We start from the raw sequence: 20,103 nt of genomic DNA on the forward strand, positions 1-20,103 counted from the left end.
TGAGCAGAGGAGGGGGAGAGAGAGGGAGAGAGAGGGAGAGGGAGGGAATATCCGAAGCAGGCTCTGTGCTGTCACACAGAGGCAGTACGGGACTCGAAGCCATGAACCAACCATGAGATCATGACCTGAGCTGAAATCAAGTCAGATGCTTAACTGACTGAGCCAGCCAGGTGCCCCCAGAAAAAAATATTATGAACAGATGCAGTGGTAAACATTCAAAGGCACGCAGTAGTGTCTTGTGACTTCCTGAGAATGATACCAAAAGTACGGCTCACAACTAAAGCTGGCTTCGAGTTAGCTGGATCTGGGGGAAAGGAAAGGAAGATGTTTAATCTCTAGTTGGATGAAATGACTGCCGTTTGAGTAAGGGAGTTGAGAGGCAAACATGAATGGGCTTCCTTGGAATATTGACTCAGGGAAAGAGCTGGCAGGGCAAGCAGGCGACTTGAGGATTTAGATGTTGGAGAATAAGCCGCTAGGTCTTTTCGATGATCCCTACAAGAAACGTAAATTGTGATCGATGCAATGTTAGCATTTGGTGGAGTGGAATCTTTGGTAAAGTAGAAAGATGATCATGATGAATTTTTAAGGGAAAAGAAGGTGTCTTATTAGAAAAAAAATTCAAGCGTAGGAAAATATAAACATAGGGAAATGAGAAAGCATTAATGTTATGTCATTAAATCCAGGTGGTACAGTGAGAAGTGAATTTTCTTGTTTATTTTTTTCTGTAATGAAAACACATTACTTTTGTGATTTAAAGTTTATTTATTTAAATGGCAAATAGAATGTGACTTATTTAAGTTTTTAAAATTATATTTACTTATTTTGAGAGAGAGAGAGAGAGAGAGAGAGAGAGAGAGAGAGAGTGCAAGTGGGGGAGAGCAGAGAGAGAGGGAGACACAGAGTCTGAAGCAGGCTCCAGGCTCCGAGCTGTCAGTACAGAACCTGACACGGGGCTTGAACTTACGAGTGTAAGATCATGACCTGAGCCGAAGTTGAACGCTCAACCTACTGAGCCACCCAGGCACCCCAAATATGACTTATTTATATTCAAGTTACCCTCACATACTGATTTCATAAATCAAGTGATGCCCACTCTTCACACCCAATCATACAATTGAAAGTTGTGTCGCGGGTATAGATTTGAAGAAAGTATGTTCTGGAATCAGTCTGTGTAGAGTCCAAATTCTGGATCCTCAATTTACCCACTGTGTGATCTGGGACAAATTACTAAACCTCTCTGGTCTCAGGTTCCCCATTAAAATATTTTTTAAATGACTGAGCTGAAAGGGCACAAGCAAAAGGGTAGGTAGGGCTTTGTTTGACTGCTGAATTGAGAGAGGGAGGCCCATCCTGTTTCAGTTTAGGGAGAGTAGACAGTGTGACCGTATCTGTGTGACAGTCTTCCTTGTAAATGTTTACAAGGACTGACTTGAGGTTTGTGATGTTGGGTCAGATTTGCCAAAAAAATCGCCGAGACTTATTTCGCTTTTTGATTTCTGCAAGTCTGTCTCATTTCTCTGTGCATACTCAGCAATCACTTAGAAAACTCAGTCCTAATCTTCAGGGTAATTCTCTTTTGGGGGGTGCTGGTGATGGTGGTAGGGTGTTGACTGTAAAAAATGACCTTTGGATGTTTCTCTGATGATTCCGTTGAGGTCCATAAATGTTTCTTGAGCACCTACTTTATTCCAGGCACTGTCACAGGTGTTGGGAGAGGTAGGCCCCAAAGTTTCTGTGGAGGCGACTGTGTTTGTGTACCAAGGAGAGTGATTCGTAACAAAAATCACTGAGTCAGTGAATCCGAAAACAAAACAAAATACTGAGTCCCAAAGTGCCAGACTCTTGTACCCTTGAGCGCTTTTCTTCTGTCTCCTCTATATCCAACAAGATTCTAATATCTATTTTGTTATTTATTTTTTAAGGAACAGTGGCATCACACATCCTCGCTTTCTCTGTAGTTCTGGGGTAGTCTATGTGTGATGATGGAGCCTGAGAAGCCAATATGAAGCTTCTTGTTCCGTGTTTTCATAATGGCCATCATTGTCTAGCAACCCTGTGGACCCAGCTCTGACTCTCATTTTAAGAGCCAATGAGCATGGATTTCTGGCTGCCAGCTTTTATTAATCACACAGTATGTAATTGTCTGCAGCTTATCTCTGAGATTAGTTGAGTCAAACAAGACACAGAGTGCAGGGGGCATAATTGAGACTTATTCTTCCCACTTTATGATGGATTTGTATTCTTGCTGTATTGTGGTAACTGCTGGGGACTTGAGACTTTGCCCTAGGAGTTAATGGAAGCTTAATGTGTAAAAATGACTATGCGTGCGTATGTTGAAAAATGGTTAATAGTTTTTCCTATTCATGAACCCGAGAGCACCCACATTAGCTTCCACTCAAAGGATTAGCCTGGTGTACCTTTTAGTTACCTCTGGCAAGGACAGCTGGGCCATTATTAACCATGGTGGCCTATTAGCCATGTTTTAGTTAAACACATCCAGAGTCTGACCTAAAAAAAAATTTTTTTATGTACTAAAAAAATTACATAATAAAATTCACTTTTTGGCGTGTTCTTTTTTTTTTTTTTTTAAGACTTAAGTGTTTAAGAGCAGTTGTAGGTTTAAAAGAAAATCAAGAGGGAGGTACAGAGATTTCTCATATACCTTCTCCTCCGACATATACATAGCCTCTCCCATTGTCAATATCACTCACCAGAATGGCACATTTTTTACCAAGGAGGAACCTACATTGACATACAATAATCAGCCAAAGTCCATAGTTTACCTTAGGGTTCACTAAGTGTCTATTCTACAGGTTTGGACAAGTGTATAATGATACAATACCATCATGTGGAGTATTTAGACTGCCCCTAAAACCCTCTATGCTGTGCCCGTTTATCTCTCTCTCCTACCCCACCCACCCTGGCAACCACTATTTTTTTTTTTTTTTTTTTTTACTGTCTCCATGGTTTTTCCTTTTCTAGAATGTTATATAGTTGGAATCATGCAGTATGTAGCCTTCTCAGATTGGCTTCTTTGACTTAGTAATATACAGTTAAGATTCCATCGTGTCTTTCCATGACTCGATAGCTCATTTGTTTTTAGCCCGGAATAATACTCCAGTGTTTAGTTGTACCAGTTTATTAATCCATTCAGCTACCTGACTCTTTCTTTATCTAAGGTGTGAGTTGTTTTTCAGTACTCTCTTCTTGGAGTTCAACATCTAAAGCCTTCTAGAATCGGATCTATTTTTCCCTTCCAGGGCATCAGCGTTTGGTAGAAACAGCAGTGGGGCCGTAGTTGGAAGTTATTGGGACTTTGCCAAAGCTATTTAAAAACTCCAATACAGCATTCCAAATTGTATGTTATCTCTTTTTTCCCAACCTTTTACTTTGATTTTTTACCCCCATGGCATTATTTAAAGAAAGTCTTATGTAAGTAGCATATATTTAAGGTTTCAAAAAATTTAGTCCGACAGCTTTTTGTCATTTAATTAGAGAATTCTAGTGTGGTTACATTTCTAATGTAATTACTCATATATTTGGGTTTAAATCTAGCCATCTGATTATTTGTTTTGTATTTGTCTCTTTTTCTCCCCCTCTTTCTTGCCTTCTTTGGGATTAATCAAGTATTTTTTATGATTCTACTTCTCTTCCTTTTTTAGCTTGTTAGTTACACATGTTTTACTGTACTTTTAATGGTTACCATAGAGATCACAACTTAAATTATGAGAGATGTTTCATAAGTGCGTACTTCTTACTATTTCTAAACAGCACAACGGCCTTAGGAGACCTTAATTCTATTTATCCTTCTCTTGCATTATGTTTTTTTATTGTCTTGAATTTTAACACCACACATTTCTTAGCCCCCAAAAGGCACAATTATTACGATTTTTCACGTCAGGATTCCCATGGATAACACCTGCATCTTGATCTTTTCTGTTGTTCCTTGTTCCTTTCTGCAGCTTCTGCTGCTACCTGAGATCATTTTTCTTTGGCCCCAAGAATACTTGGGGTAGGTTTCCGGCAATAAATTCTGTTTTTCTGTGTCTGGAAAATGCCAACTCAATAAATAAATTGCATTAGCTGCCCTTTGGTTTTGAAGGATAGCTGGAAAAGAGAATTTAGTGGGACCGTTGTTTCTTTCCAGTGCTCTCATATCTGTATGTAAGTTTCCTCTGCTAAAGAGCAAAGGAGATGATGTGATTTTATGCTCAAATCTCTATTACCTAACAGACTAGATGTGCAGTATTATACCGGACATTTGGGGCAAATGCAAAGACCAGTCTAAGACAGAGTCAGTGCGGTCAAGGAAGCTTACGGTTGAATGGGAGAAACTTCTATATACTTAGGGAGTGTGAGGGAATAAATCCACAAGGGTGGGAGGAGGGGTTGCTGGATATACAGCTAATCAGCCGGTAAGGCTCCAGATAGGAGCCTCAGTGTGGAGATGTGTGCCAGGTGAAGTTCCTGCCCTGGCAGCACGTCGCGGGGAACCCTGGCCTCTCTGCCTCAGTTTGTTCCTGAGGAAATGGGAGCGCCATTAGTGCCTGTCCTATGAGGTGTTGTGGGAGCTAGGTGAGTGTGTCCCCACAGTAAGCACTTGGTGAATGTTTACTGTGCATGGCTGCCATTATTCCCCGGGCTCTAGAGGCAAGAGAGATGGAAAAAGTGTTCCTAAGTAGCTCCAACTCATACACATAATGGATCCTTTAAATCCATCCACTTAGTGTCGGGTGGGGAGGTACTTCCCATTCCAACACTGGTTAAAGTGGGCGGTTAAGCATCAGGTTGCCATCTGGGTTCAGTGCCCAAGAACTGGAAATTCCACTAATGGTAAATATTTATTCCTTGCTGCCTGAGCGAATGTTCCTAGGCTGGGGATGTTTTCTCTAGCGAAGAAACAAAGGTGATGGTATGTGTGAAGATAACGGTCTGCTTTCTCAGTGGCTGTCAGAAAAAGGGAAACAAAATTGAGCAACTGAATCTCTAGATTTACTCTCATCCCTCCTCACCCCTCCCCTCCCTTCAACTTCTCTCTCTGTCCTCCCCTCTCAGTTTTTTCTTTTTTTTTTTTTAACTTTTATTTGCTTTTAAGAGACAGAGCATGAGTGGGGGAGGGGTGCGTGCACTTGAGCGTGCACATGTGCGCGCGCGCGCACACACACACACACACACACACACACACACACAGAATCTGAAGCAGGCTCCAGGCTCTGAGCTGTCAGCACAGAGCCCGACACAGGGCTCAAACCCATGAACCATGAGGTCATGACCTGAGCCAAAGTCGGATGTTTAATAGACTGAGCCACCCAAGGCCCCAGATTTTTCTATTTAAAATGGAAGATCAAGTGGTTATCAAAATTGAATGAGGTACTGTTTATTTAAACTGCGGGATGTAAGAAAGTGACATAGTAAAGCAATGCTTACTGGCTGGGTTCGACAGTAATTGTGATTGGAATTTCAGTATTCCTTTATCGTCTCAGTTTGATAAAGGATAGAAAAAGGGATTTTATGCACCTTTTACAGAATGATAATATTAAGAAGACCTGCAACAATTGAAAATAATGTAAAGTGTTACTTCAGCTGTCTGCTTTGACCAGCGATCCTCAGATATAAAGAACTGGTGCTAATCCAGCAGGGGAGTTGGGTACCTTACCCCTCCTGCTTGCCTTCCATTAGATAAGACTGATCAAAACTATGCTGTAATGTAACTAGTGGACTTGCAGCCAGTGCTGTTGTTGTGGACTGCTGGGTAATAGAATGACTCTTTGTTAGACATTCTCGATCCCTTCCAGAAACCATGCAGGAGACCTACATCCCAGAGGCAGAGTCCTCCCCCCCACCGGCCCCCAACTATAGTCGACGCTGTTTGGACACTGGATGGCTTTGCTTTGTATAATCAACTGGGACAGTCTCTGCGTTGGGGACAGCACTGGGCATTCTGATTTTGCCACTGTTTCTGTGGCGGAGGGAACTACAGTTGCTGATTTTTTTTTTTTGTTAACCAGCTGCAGGATGCAGCTGTCCTTACCTAAGGTCTGACTGAGACCAGCTCTTTTCAGACACTTAACATAGTGAGGGCGAGTCAAGGCGAATACCAGCTGTATGTTCAACTGTTGGCTTTTTGGCCATTCAGATTTGTCTTCGTCTTTAATTTACCAGTTGGTCATCTCTGAGAAGATAGGGATTATTATCCCAAAGCCCTAAGACGCTAGCTGAACTCAGCCTGTATCTCGCGCCTGCCCTCGGCCGGCCGTGTTACCACAGCATAGAGGGTCATTTAAGGTCAAGTCACTTAATTTGCAGGGTGTGACTGTGGGCTCTGGGGAACTCCCCTGTGTGGTGACAAGGGGACTTTATAAAGGGATTGTTGCCACACGATAGGCTTAGGTACATTTCGTGGTGCTTGTGTTTAGGGTGGCCATCGTGTATAAAGAAGCAAGCTCTGTGAATAAGCTTTTAGGTTTTTAATGTCATTTCAGGCCATTCTACTTATTATCACATTCCAAGGTTTCATTCAGTTGGTCAACAACCTTTTGTGGAGCACCAGCTGTGTGTCTGGTGCTCTGTAAAGAAGAAAGGTGGTCTCTAGGCCTTTCAGCAGCTCGGTCACCGAGAGGGAGACTCTTGTGCAAATAATGTGCAATTCAGTGTGATAAGCAAATGTTATAACAGAAGGGTACACAGGAAATTATAAGGTTGTAGCAGAAGGCAGGGGTACTGACCTACCCCAAAATACAGAAAACAATAGCAGACGTATATTTGTCCATTTGAAAAAGTCATTTTTAGGGGCGCCTGGGTGGCTTTGTCCGTTAAGCATCTGACTCTTGATTTTGGCTCAGGTCATGATCTCATCGTTCATGGGTTTGAGCCCCACGTTGGGCCCTGCGCTGACAGTGTGAAACCTGCTTGGGATTCTCTTTCTCTCTCTTTCTGCCCCACTCACACTCTTTCTCTCTCAAAATAAATAAGGAAAAAAAGGTACTCTTTTTTTTTTTTAATGTTTATTTATTTTGAGAGACAGAATGAGCAGGGGAGGGGCAGAGAGAGAGGGAGACAGAATCCCAAACAGGCTCTGCGAAGTCAGCACAGAGCTTGACATGGGGCTCGAACCCACCAACTGCAAGATCATGACCTGAGCTGAAATCAAGAGTCGGACGTTTAACTGACTGAGCCACCCAGGTGCCCCCCAAAAAAGGCACTCTTAAAAAAACAGGCTGTAGTTTCTTTCAAGACTGGATTTGGGTCCTCTTCCCCGAGATTTTCTGTCTGGTTTCTGCTGAGGAAGCCCTACCTAATCACACTTAGGGCTTCTCACGCTTTTGACTCTGCAAAGAACACTTGTTTTACTGAGAACCTTGTTTTGTTTTGCTCCGTCGCAAGCTGTTCAGAAAGCTTTCACTGTTGCACAATATTAAAGGTACATAAATAAGTTTCCAATGCCCCACTTCATGGAAGTGCTGAAGTTCGAACTTTGAATCTTTAAGAACTAATAGAACTAATTGGCGGATCCAACAAATTGACTTTCAGCTTCGTGAATTCATGGCTGTCTTCTAAGGATCTGGGGAAGATTGGAACCAGGGTGTGTATACTAGAGATCAGGAGTGTAAATACCCAGTCCTGCACTTGCCATTGAGTGGGGGCTCAATACAGTTTTGCTACTATCTTCTACGTTGAAATTAAATTCTGCCTTCTTCTGTTTTTAACTCAAGAGCAAATGATACCACTCTACTTTCAATAAATGCACATTAAGGAGAAAGGGAGCCAGCATTTGCTGAGTATCTGTTGTGTCCCAAATGCTGTGTGGATGCTTTACATCTGTGATTATCTAGCAAGCTTCATCGTTCTGCAGGGTATAGGTAGGTATGAGAATTAAGACATCATTTTGTATTTAGTTCAAGGCCATGTCCATTGTAAGATGCACCATTATTGTATATACTACCAAGGTAGCAATTAAAACACTGCCAATTATAGTTGTAAGATTTATCCCTATTTGAGAGATGTTAAAATGTGAAAAAATACATATCGTAGGATTAATCCAGTATGGTAGTTGAGCTTGAGGTGTATAGTTTATAAGGAGTTTCTTGGGGATCTTGAGATTGATACATTTTCTCTCCCAACACATGTATTTGCACATGCTTTTTCTTTTCCTTTTTAAAATTGCTTTTGAGGATAGATGGATTAACATAAACAACTTATTTAGTAAACATTAATGGAATGCCCATTATGTTTTGAGCCCTGTGTCCAACACTGGAGATACTAGATGGAAACATTTACGTATAAGACACACATAAAACACAAAACCTGGGAATCCTCCCTCAAGTTGCTGACAGTTTTACAGGAGGGGTAGGTATTTGAGCCCCACGTTAAAGGATATTCTGTAGACTTGAAGTGGGCTTTTGTTTTTTTCCTGAGACACGGTGTCTCCATGTTCAGAAAAGGCAGTCTATTAGTTGATGACATTTTCCATTGCTTAATCCACACCTTCACTGGCTTTCTCAAAGAATCCACTGAAATGAAATCAGAATCAATATAGTGAAAAGAAGCTTATTTTCTCCATCAATTACCAGTGCTGGATATTGTATTTTTTATTTATTTTTAAAGCCAAAACTCATATCTTGATAAAGCTTAGTAGCTTCCAATTTGGGCCCAGTTTCTCCATTTTATGTTTATGAGACTATCTCTTGTTCTGTTATAACACATGTACCAATCACAGGTACACGTGCTGGTGAGGAATTGCATCATGGCCAGCAGTAGGTTTTATTGTATACCAGTTAATTTCAGTTCAACACTTTCAATGCTTAATTCTTCATATTCTTTGGGAGAGGTAGCTTTCACTCCTGACTTTCCCATTAAAATATTTTTTTTTCACAGAGAAACTTTTGATTTACCCACAGTTGGACTTTGTCAGGGGACAGTCTGCAGTGAACAACCATGAACATGACTTGTCACCAAAAAAGTACTAGAAAAAAACATGGGGAAATTTTTCTTTGTTCTTATTATCCCAACAGTAGGTCAGTCTCTTTTGAGAAGGATAGAAAACACTGAAGTCACACAAGTAAGATTCAACTACTTAACAATAAATGGATAAGCCAGAAAACATCATAGGTAAATCAAAAGAATAATAGCTGGGAGAAGTTGTTTGCAACATAGGGTTAACAATCTTAAAAAAAACCAAGAGCTTTTACAAATTAATGAAGAGACCAAGGACCCAAAAGAAAATTGGGCAGTCTGTGAACAAGACAGTTCACAGAAAAGGAAATCGTGAGGGTTCCTAAAGGTATACAGGTTTTTTAGCCTTGCTCAGAACAAGAAAAATTAAAATGGAAACCTGCACAGAGATACAATTTTAACTTCTTAGATTGGTAAGGAGGAGAAGGTGTGACGCCATTTTTTGTGTTGTGAGAGTATAGAGAAAAAGGGATACTGTCTGTTGCCGATGTGTGTGTACGTGAGCCCAACCCTTATGGAGAGCCATCTGGTATTATCTACCAAAGTATATGGCAGTTGATGATTGACCTGGTACCTCCAGGACTATGTCCTACGAATAGTCCCACGTGCCTCTGCCATGTGTGTAGAATGTCCCAAGTAAAGTATTCCTTGTAACGTCATCTGTAATAAAGGAGTGGAGGCAGCATAAATGACCTTCAACAGAGAACTGGTTGTAGAAGTTGTGGAACACCCGGACAGTGGAACAGCATGCATTTGTTGAAAGGAGCGAGTATTGTGTTAAAAAAAAAAAAAAGTAAAATAAGAAAACTAGTAACAACTAAAGAAGAGGTGGGGAAGGGTAGAGACTATATAATACCTCTTTATTGGTGTAAGTATCGACTGGGAGGAAGAACACGCGAGGAATGGGTAAGAATCACCACCCGCAGGGGAACCGACTAGATGAGAACTGTGAATCAGAGATTAATAAGGGAGAAGTATTTTTCACAGTAGCTCCTTTTGGAATTATGTGCCAGGTATATTCCAATTCTAATGGCATGCATCCAACTAATGATTTTATTAAATAATACTAATTTAATCAAACTTAGCAAGTTCAAAACAGTTGAGTCACTGAGATGAGCTTGAGCCTTCTTAGTTCAAGATCATGAGTTTCCTGTGAAATTACTTTCTGTCTTCCACAATGCCTTAAGGCAAGCTTTGTCAGATTCATGCACCTCCTTTTCATGGTTAGAATTGGTCAAAGACTTTTTTGTGGGAAAGGCTTCCTCATGGGTTCTCAGTGAGTGAAATGTAGGGAAACCCACGTCATTCCCGGCAGCGTGACCTCCTCATGTGTCCACGGGGCCGAGCTCTTGTAAGGCTCAGCAGTATGTTTGGATGTGAGTGGGCTCCAGCTTGGAACCAAGAGAACCCACTTACTCTCTCTGTTCGTCGCTTCCTTTTTCGAGAAAGCTAGTCAGTGAGTCAGCTCAGGGCTGCAATGTTACCGTTGATGTCAGCAAGCTGGACAGCTTGCAGACACAGCGCCAGCAGCTGGGCGGGGCTCACCCTCCCTTCCTTCTCCTTCCAGAGCCAGCTGGTTCTTCCCAGCTCTGGCAGCTTCATACAGCACTACTTGTGGCTTCCTGTGGCTTTTCCCCTCTGCATTCAGGAGAGGAACAGTTCTCTTGCTTAGGGCAGGGATTAGCCACCTTCACTTAAATGTGGGTGGATTTGTAGCCTTTGGGATTCCCTTTTGAAATTAACTCTTAGAAATGACACATACACACAAGACTGTAGCAACTGCCTTGACTTGGGCTTGGCGTAGTTAAGGGAGAAACACACTATGGCCAGCTAACCTGGGATGCAGCTTCAATATAGCCTTAACTGAGGTTGCAGTCGATACAAAATACTTTCATGATGCTATGCTTGGACAGATCTAGGGTGGGTGTGAGGTGTCTTTTAAAATAATTTCCCGGTGGCTTTGCCATTCTTGGGCCAAGTTAATCCTATGAGCCTCCCGAGGATGAGTACTGTAGGTCCTGCTATTGGTCCCCAGCTCTCGGGGACAGTGCACACCTCTGCGTCCACAGAGCTCTGCTACTGCTGTGGGCTGACATCGGGCTTTCCAGGGAAGACGAGCAGGGCTTTTTGGCATCGCACTCCTGTTCCTGCTTCCATCCCATGACCTCTGGTGGCCCTAGGGGGATCTAGACAGCATGAGGCCAGCAATGCCCACTTGCCAACTGATGATTTAGATTTAAGTGTTAGCCTTGTTCCCTGCTTATGCAATGGAAGCCCCCTCTTGTCTCCCTTTCCTGGGACAGGGGCTGGGCAAGAGAAGAAAGACGGAATGACAACAGACTAAAGAATCAGAAGCCTAGGAAAAGTTTGGGGAATTTTTGTCCTATAGTTACTTGGCTCTTAGCCCTTGTTTAAAATTTATTTTCCCAATTAAGAAAATAAGCCTGATGAAACAAAGAGAAGTTGAAAACACAGTACAACAAATACCCATAAGCTTAACCACCTAGATTTAACAATTAACTCACATTTTAACGTCTTTGCTTTATCTATATACGTGAATGTATATTTCCGGGTCATATTCCCATTTCTAAGACTTCCCTCCAAATTTCTTAACAACTGATAACACTTCTTTTAAAGGCTGAGGAATCAGCATCTTCCCATTTCCTTTTTTTTCTTTTTGTTTGTGAAAAAAAATTTATAATTTTACTAGGTGTAAATTTGGATTATTCCTGCCAACACCTTTTACTCTGAGTGAATTTAATAAGAACTCACACTCAGAAGAATAAAGCCATTGTCTCCCACCCATTTTTTCTCTTTTTCGTTGTTGGGATCACCACCGTATTTCATTTATTAAAGAGAGAAATTGTTGTATTTCTCAGGTTTTCTTCAGTATCTGAACGTAGGAATTGAATAGATTCAGATAAGTTTTTTGAGAGACAGCTGGTAACCATCATTGTCTGAACCTTACTTATATATGAAATCCTGGAATCACATAGATTTAGATGACAAAAGTTTCCTTATCATCTGGATTCCTGTTCTCTAAACAAAGGGACTGCATAAGATTCAGATATCTAGATGCTTATACGGGCAGGGAAGATAGCACTTGCTTTTATCAGAGCCCCGGCTTACATATCTACCAGACCTATAGGACGTCATGAAATCTAATTTGATTTTGATTACACGAGCAGCTGGGAGAGCAGGGGAAACAAGCCTGAGCTAATATCATAATCCTCAAATAATTTTAGTTATGTATTTATTTGTGACTGTAATTCCTTTGAGATAAAACTTTAGTGGAAATTACGTGTGTTTTTTTTTTTTTTTTTTAAACAGTCCCTGGTCTGTCGGATCGGAAATATTTTCAAATACAAATGCAAGCCATTGGTCCACTGTTGAGGTGTCTGATATTTACAGAATCTCTCTCTCATCTTTATCTCAGGGCCGTCATCCAGCCGGAGTCTAAGCTCTGCCACTGAGTTACAGATCCTTGCAGACCCTGCCTTTTGCTTCTTCCTTCTGGCTCAGCAGCCAGGGCACCTCCTTGTGGTCATGTGGTTGCTCATACTGAGGTTACGGGGTTTGTCGTTTTTCTGTAAACGTAGTGCGTCCAGACAGAGAAGTGACATGGCTCAGCAAAGAGGGTTGCTTTGAAACTGGACAGACCTGATCTTGAATCCTGGCTCCGTGACCTTGGGCAGGGTAGTCAAACCTCTTAGAGCCTCAGTTTTTTCATTTGTAAAATGAAGCCCCTAAGAGCTACCTTCGCAGCAAATGGAATATGTGTATTTCACACTGAATCATTTAAGCACAGTACCGGTAATGGTTTATTTCTTGAAGTCCCTGTTGTTTGCTGGATCTGAGTGACAAGCTGGTCAACTCAGTTGGAATAGCAATTAGTTTTCATTGAATTTAGCAAATGGGCTTTTAAACACCATTATTAAAGTGATGGAAAATGTCGCAAATGTGACATAAGATTCTCTCATCTTTCTAAGTGTTGGAGGAGGCCTGGAGGGAAAGTTCAGCTGAAAGGGTAGCTTTTGATTGTGAGGAGTTCTCTTCTTGAGGCTGTCGGGCGTATCGGTGGGATATGAAATCTTGTGGAATCCCAACTGGCTAGTGCCAGGAGCCAAGGGGTTAAGTTGAACCATTTTAGCAGATTGGCAAGGAGCATCTAGGCTGGGTAATTAGTGCTTCATTTCAGGGGGTCATTGATGCATCAAAGTTGTGAATTCGTTTTATGAAAACAGATTGTGCAACCACAGGGAGATTATAATTGGGTAGTAATTGAAAATAACTCAGTGGTAAACTTTCGTTGAGTGAACCAGTTAGGGGTAACTTGGAAGGAGAAAGGGAGTTGGGGGTGGGTGGGTTGAGGGGAGAGAAGGAAATAGCCATAGTGTGGCAAACAATAAGACATAATTTCAACAGAGATGACCTAGTCTAATCTTTTTTGTTCAGAAATAAGGAAATAGGTCTAAGGGGGGAAGTGATTTCTCCAAGACCACACAGCTAGTTGGAAGTCGATTTCCTTTCCTCTCTTGCAGTGGAATTTCCAGGATGTTAATGATTTTGATGTTGAGGAGTTGACTGTGGGGCATATGAAATGCATGCTGGAAAGACAGCCTCTGAGGCTGGCGTTCTCTGGCCGATTCCTGTTTGCAGACTATATTTGGGAGTAGTCTTGGAACCTTATTTCATTTATAAACCACTTTTGCCATGACTGAGGCTTGGAAGGATTTTCCTTTACCATCCCTGGCCACGCCATCCCCAAGGCTAGTCAACAAGGAAAGCGATTTGGGGTTTGATGCTAAAACAGAAGAATTACTTCTGAGCTTCAGTTTCAGGTTGTAGTTGAGCTGAGCACCCAGAGTGGTTGCTCTTTTGGATGCCATAGGAGTGGAGGGTCGCAAAGACACAGCTGGAAATGAATGGCTCACCCCGGTGTAGCCCAAATACAAGTTAAATCACTGTTCTTACAAGGACTGCTACAAACCTCTACAGCTCCGGGATGGTCAAGCCCACCAATTTCAATCAATACCTTGGTTCCCTCATCCATTTGGATGGTACCTTGTACTCGGTGGTTCTGCTAATCAGAAAGGAAAGCAGTCAGGTCAGCAGTGGACCTTTAGGTGTGACTCAGCTGTTGAGTAGGTGAATCATTTATCTATCTCCCTTCCCCTATCACTTGGGACTAATAAATACAGTATCTGGCAGGACTAAGTGTACTTGCATAGAAACTCATCAGGAGGACATTTGGGGCTCATTTGGCGAAAGTAAATTGCACACTCTTGAAGTTCGCACAATAGAACCATTCTGGTTTTGGCTACTTGGGGAGCTCTCCCCTCATTATCCCTGCTGCCTCCCCCTTCCGTGTGTCTTACCGTCTCTACCTCATTTCTCAAGTGAGTCTTCTAAGTTAGCATGATTTGTCTCCTGGCTGTAAGGCAAAAAGAATTGTATTTTTAAAGTTTCTGCAAAAGGACTTCAAATATCTGGTGGATGTATTGCCTTCATTGGCCAGATTTCTCCAGAGGCCTTTCTTTTAAGTCGAGTGTCTATCTCACTGCAGTGAATTGGAGGGTAATGTTACCCTTTTGTGCCTGTGGACACGTAACGGAAGTATAGCGAGGTGCTCAGCCAAGTAGGTGATCTTCCAAGGTGATCCTGTTCCTCGGCTACCAATATAAATAAATAAGAGCTACTGTAGCCATAATATTTCCAAGTTAGCAAAGAGAAAATATACTTATCAGTGGTGACTGCTTTTATTTTATTTATTAAAATTTTTAAAAAATATTTTATTTGAAAAAGAAGTTTTTAATGTTTATTCATTTTTGAGAGACAGAGAGAGACAGAGCATGAGCGGGAAAGGGGCAGAGAGAGAGGGAGACACAGAATCCGAAGCAGGCTCCAGGCTCCGAGCTGTCAGCACAGAGCCTTATGCGGGGCTCGAACTCATGAACTGCGAGATCATGACCTGAGCCTAAGTTGGACACTCGACCGACTGAGCTACCCAGGCACCCCAGTATTTTATTTATTTTTGAGGGGGGGGGAGGGACAGAGAGAGAGGGAGACGCAGAATCCAAAGCAGACTCCAGGCTCTGAGCTGTTAGCACAGAGCGCAATGTGGGGCTCAAACCCACACACCGTGAGATCATGACCTGAGCCAAAATTGGCTGCTTAACCAACTGAGCCACCCAGGCACCCCATTGTGGTAACTTCTTTTAAAAATAACTTCTATTGTTTTTATAGTTATAAAAGTTGATATGTCCCTGTAGAGAATTTGGAAGGCCCAAAGATGCATAAGGAAAAAATTAAGTCCCTCATAATCTATTTTGTGAATATTTGGCTAAGTGTATGCTTAAAGATTTAACAAGAGGACCCTTTTCTGGCTTTCTTGTTTAGAGTGTTTTTCATTTAGTATCTAAATCTTATTAATAAGTATTCTTTATTTGCTATCAACTCAACAATGAACATGAACTTTCTGAATTAATAAAGAATTAATTTATTCCACATATCCCAATGACTTAATTTTCTTTTTTTTTTTCTTTTTTTTTTTAACGTTTATTTATTTTTGAGACAGAGAGAGACAGAGCATGAACGGGGGAGGGGCAGAGAGAGAGGGAGACACAGAATCCGAAACAGGCTCCAGGCTCTGAGCCGTCAGCACAGAGCCCGATGCGGGGCTCGAACTCACAGACCGCGAGATCGTGACCTGAGCTGAAGTCGGACGCCCAACCCACTGAGCCACCCAGGCGCCCCTTAATTTTCTTTTTTAAAAATTTTTAAGTGTTTTATTTATTTTTGAGAGAGAGAGTGAGTACAAGCAGGGGAGGGGAAGAGAGAGAGGGATACACAGAATCTGAAGCAGGCTCCAGGCTCTGAGCTGTCAGCACAGAGCCTGATGTGGGGCTCAAACTCATGAACCGCTAGATTATGACTTGAGCTGAAGTCAGATGCTTAACTGACTAAACCACCCAGGTGACCCCCAATGACTTAATTTCCATTTAGAGCTATCTAATAGGTATCGTAGGTAATACAATGCTTGAGTTGCTGTGTTGTAACCCAGTGTTGATGGGTATTGTAAATAGTAAGGTAAAGAAAGGGAGGAAAGAAGTTAACTTTCTATGAGCAGGGTTTTTTTTTTCCTTATAGGAAAAGTGCAGATAATTTTAGAGAAATCTGGAAATCAACCAGCTGCTGTGTATCCTGCATAAAGGGAGAGATACCTATATTTAGTAGCTGAATAGATTTTCTAGAAAGATGATTGTCACATGAGCTCTGGCTTTGGCTGTGATTGTTAGCCCTACGGTGATGATGCTAAAACCACTCTTAGGGACATTTTCTTATTCGCTGGACTCATCGTTGATTATAAGAGAGCATCACTGCAGCATTCTGTCTCACTGAATTGTGTTGGAAATCACGTACCTAATTTCCACTGATAGGATCCTTTGGCAAAAGTGGGGGAAAAATAAAATATTTAAAGTTTTGAGCTAAGTTCAGGAAATAGGTGGGTGGACTCCTTAGTCTGTTGGCATGTGATTTGTGGGCAGGAATTTCTTTTTTTAAGCAAGAACAGTGCACTATATTGACTGACCATGTCGTCCAATGTAATGTGGTCCCTGAGAACCAGAGTGTAGACAAGTGCTCTTTGTCTAATTGAGTGAATAAAAAATGTGTATTGGCATGAATGGCCATGTGCATTTCAGAGAGGAGGGGCACATGCCAAGGCCTATTGAATTAAAAGTGTAAAAGCAGAAACATAAAATTTTGTCTGTGGATCAGAAAGGGGGCAGCTGGGAATGCGTTATGCAAGTCTTCAGCTTGTACTGGGAAGCAGAAGCAGGGTGTGGGTGGTTGTGGGGAGGAAAAATGCTGTTGGAACAGTGGGCAGGTGCAGTAATCGGTGGTCTTTGGAATCTCCAGTCAGTTGCAAGAATTCCTCAGGCCTTACAGGTTGTAAAAGAAGCAGCTGTGTTTGCCTTGTGCGTTTTACAGCCCTTGAGCACAATACTTTGAAATGAGGGTCAGTGTCTTCCTGATTGAGGAACTTGACAATGTTTTGCTTGTCGTGTCTGAGTGAAGTCATGAGGGTTCTAATAAGTGGTGATTAGCACTCCCTGAACCCTGCCCTGTGCGATCTGGCCACCTGGCCCCCTGGCCCCCAGATTTTCATCCATGCCAGAAGAGCCAATAAAAAGATTCAAGTCAGTGAACTAAGAGATGCCACAAATGCCTGCCAGAGTTCTAAAGCAGAGTGTCAAATGAGAAGCTAAGTAGAGGTGTTAAGCAGACCTGAGTTGAGCACCGGCCTTCTCCCAAGGGCTGTGTGCCCTCTCTGGACCTTGGTCATTTCATCTGTAAAACGGGGTGATATCGCCTATCATTTCCCCACTGCACACCTAGGTACAAACCATGCTTTTACCTGACCCGGCCACTGTAGCAGCATCCTAACTGGGCTCTCTCTTTTGTTTCTTGCCCGCCCTCCCCCGCGCCCCCCAAAATCCATTCTCTGCATACCAGCCAATGGGCATGAAGCTCACCATCTCCATATGAAACCATCTTGTTTGTTTGCTTCCTTGTTTTTGTCTTTCTGACCCTCCCCTCCAGAATGCAAGCTTCACTGTCTCCATTAAGTCCTTAGGAGCTCTATACTGGCTCCAGTGGGGTGGTCCTCACTCTCTTCCAGCTGCTTTGGCCTCTGGTGTTCTCCTGAGCTGCTTTGAAATGGGAATGAGTCTTAGCTCTGCCCCTTACTCTTTGGGAGCCCATAATTAAGAAAGTCACATCATTTCTCTAGACCTCAGTTTCCTTACTTGTAAAAAGAGGATGTGTTCGTTTGCTAGAGCTACCGTAATAAAGTATCGCAGACTGGAAGCTTAAACAGCAGATGCTTATCTTGTCACAGTTCTGGAGGCTAGAAGTTTGAGGTGTCCTCAGGCTTCTCGACTTGGAGAAGATGGTAACCATCACCCTGTGTCTTACATGGTCTTTCTGCTGTGTGCCTCTTCTAAAGGCTTCTTTTAAGGATACCAGTCATATTGGATTAGAACCCAATTATACCTTAATCACCTCTTTTTAAACTTACTTAGTTGGCCCCATCTTCAAATACAGTCATATTCTGAGGTATAGGAAGTTACAACTTCAACATGAATTTTGGGGGACATAATTCAGCTCATACAGAGGGGAAGGTACTAGATGTTATCTAAGACCTACACCAGCTCAATCAATCTTTTTCTAAGTTGGAGATCTTCCTGTTTACTCCAATTCCGTTCCTGTGAGGTAACAGCTTCGTGCACATGCTTCCTAATTTTTAATGCTTAATGCTTAGCCAGCGCCACGTATATTCTTGAGGGTTTAAAAAGCGTGTGTGTGGGCCGCCTGGGTGGCGCAGTCGGTTAAGCGTCCGACTTCAGCTCAGGTCACGATCTCACAGTCCGTGAGTTCGAGCCCCGCGTCGGGCTCTGGGCTGATGGCTCAGAGCCTGGAGCCTGTTTCCGATTCTGTGTCTCCCTCTCTCTCTGCCCCTCCCCCGTTCATGCTCTGTCTCTCTCTGTCCCAAAAATAAATAAACGTTGAAAAAAAAAAATAAAAAGCGTGTGTGTATGTGTGTCTAGCAATAATGTGAGTTACAGACTGTCAGAATGGCAGAATTCATCTATAAAATAGTAAATGGAACAAAAATAGCATCTGAGAGGGTGTTTTGATTTCATTGTTTTCTTCTACAATTTTTGAAGTATATAATAAGAAACAGTTTTATTTGTTTGTTTCCCCTCACAGCTGGAAACTGACAAACTGGCCCTCCCGATGAGCCCCAGCCCACTTAGCCCGAGCCCCATCCCCAGCCCCAACACGAAACTTGAGAATTCCACCCTGCTGACGGTGGAGCCTTCCCCGCTGGACAAGAACAAGGGCTTCTTCGTGGATGAGTCGGAGCCTCTTCTTCGCTGTGACTCCACATCCAGCGGCTCCTCGGCTCTGAGCAGGACGGGCTCCTTTATTACCAAAGGTACAGATGTTGGCAGAACGGCAGCAGGGCATATTCGTTGTTTAAGCCTCCCCCAGAGGAGTCCCCGGGGTTTCTCCCTGGCCAGCCTCACAGCCAGGTAGTTGCCTCATGGGAGTGATCTGCCCAGGAAAACCTATGACAGACCCCAAGGTGAGGCTGGCCCCAGAGGAACCGAGGCATCAGACAGCGGGGACCCACCCAGGAAGTCTTTACAGCTCTTTTGATCTGGCCGAGAGCCTGCATTGGTCGCCCTTTATCCTCATGATGCTATCGAAGGTGTTTCAGGGAAGGTCCCATAAAATGTTGTCTGGCAGGTTTTTTTGAAAATTATTTACCAGACCGGGTTTGCAGAATCCAAGGGTTTAGAGTCTAACCTATCTTGGGGGTCTGAAGTATAAGTTTCAGTGACTCAAATTAAAATGCACTCTCTTCAGAATCATTGCAGAGAACAAGGTTTTAAACATTGAGGATTGGTACTTTTGGTAAATAATTTCCCACTTTCGGATATTTCATGGCAGGCTAGGGAATTAGCAGGCACACTATATCTGTAATGGGTTTTTGTTCGAAATTTCCCCGTTTGGGTAATTCCAGTTAGATTTTAAAGAAAGGGTTATATTTCATGTTATGTTGTAGTTTATGTTTATAAAATATGTTCTCTCTTATATACCTTACCTATTTACATTTATCTATTTTATATTTATAGGAAAGATTTATATTTTAGTTTGTATTTTATGCTACATATTATATTTTAGAGAAAGCTTTTTAGAGGAGTAATAAATACGTTACAGTCCCTTGTCTCATTGTAAGGTGTGATCCAGGAAGCAGTATTTTCTTATTTGTGTGCTTTTGCCCTTGTAGTTTAGTTTTGAAATGTGGCAATGTAATTTGAAAGTCAGATAAGCAGATTACATGGACTTGGAATTTTTGAGGGGAAAAGGGTGGACTGATCTTTGTTTAGTAAACACATTGCAGATGGAAAAGTGGTTTTTTTTGTTTTGTTTCCTTAAGTGTCTCTAAGTGTTTCAGCATTCTGCTGAGTTATAGAAGAATCCCTAAGTCTTTTAGGTCTAGACAAAAGTCACGCTAAGGACAGTCAGCAACCCATGCAAGTGGTTCCTTGTCTGCTCTCTGTTAGGCAGATCTTA

The 20,103-nt window shown here is 42.3% G+C and overlaps 1 protein-coding gene across 1 annotated transcript in view; it reads left to right on the forward strand.

Moving 5' to 3' along the window:
- TNFRSF21 (TNF receptor superfamily member 21) overlaps positions 1-20,103 on the forward strand; it is a 71,942-nt gene that overhangs the window by 47,590 nt on the left and 4,249 nt on the right. The window contains exon 5 of the mRNA XM_027057605.2: positions 18,730-18,958. Within this exon, the coding sequence (XP_026913406.1) occupies positions 18,730-18,958 (229 nt within the window). The remainder of the gene's footprint in view (positions 1-18,729; positions 18,959-20,103) is intronic.

This window comes from Acinonyx jubatus, chromosome B2, assembly GCF_027475565.1.
Source record: "Acinonyx jubatus isolate Ajub_Pintada_27869175 chromosome B2, VMU_Ajub_asm_v1.0, whole genome shotgun sequence".
NCBI classification, from domain to species: Eukaryota; Metazoa; Chordata; class Mammalia; order Carnivora; family Felidae; genus Acinonyx; species Acinonyx jubatus.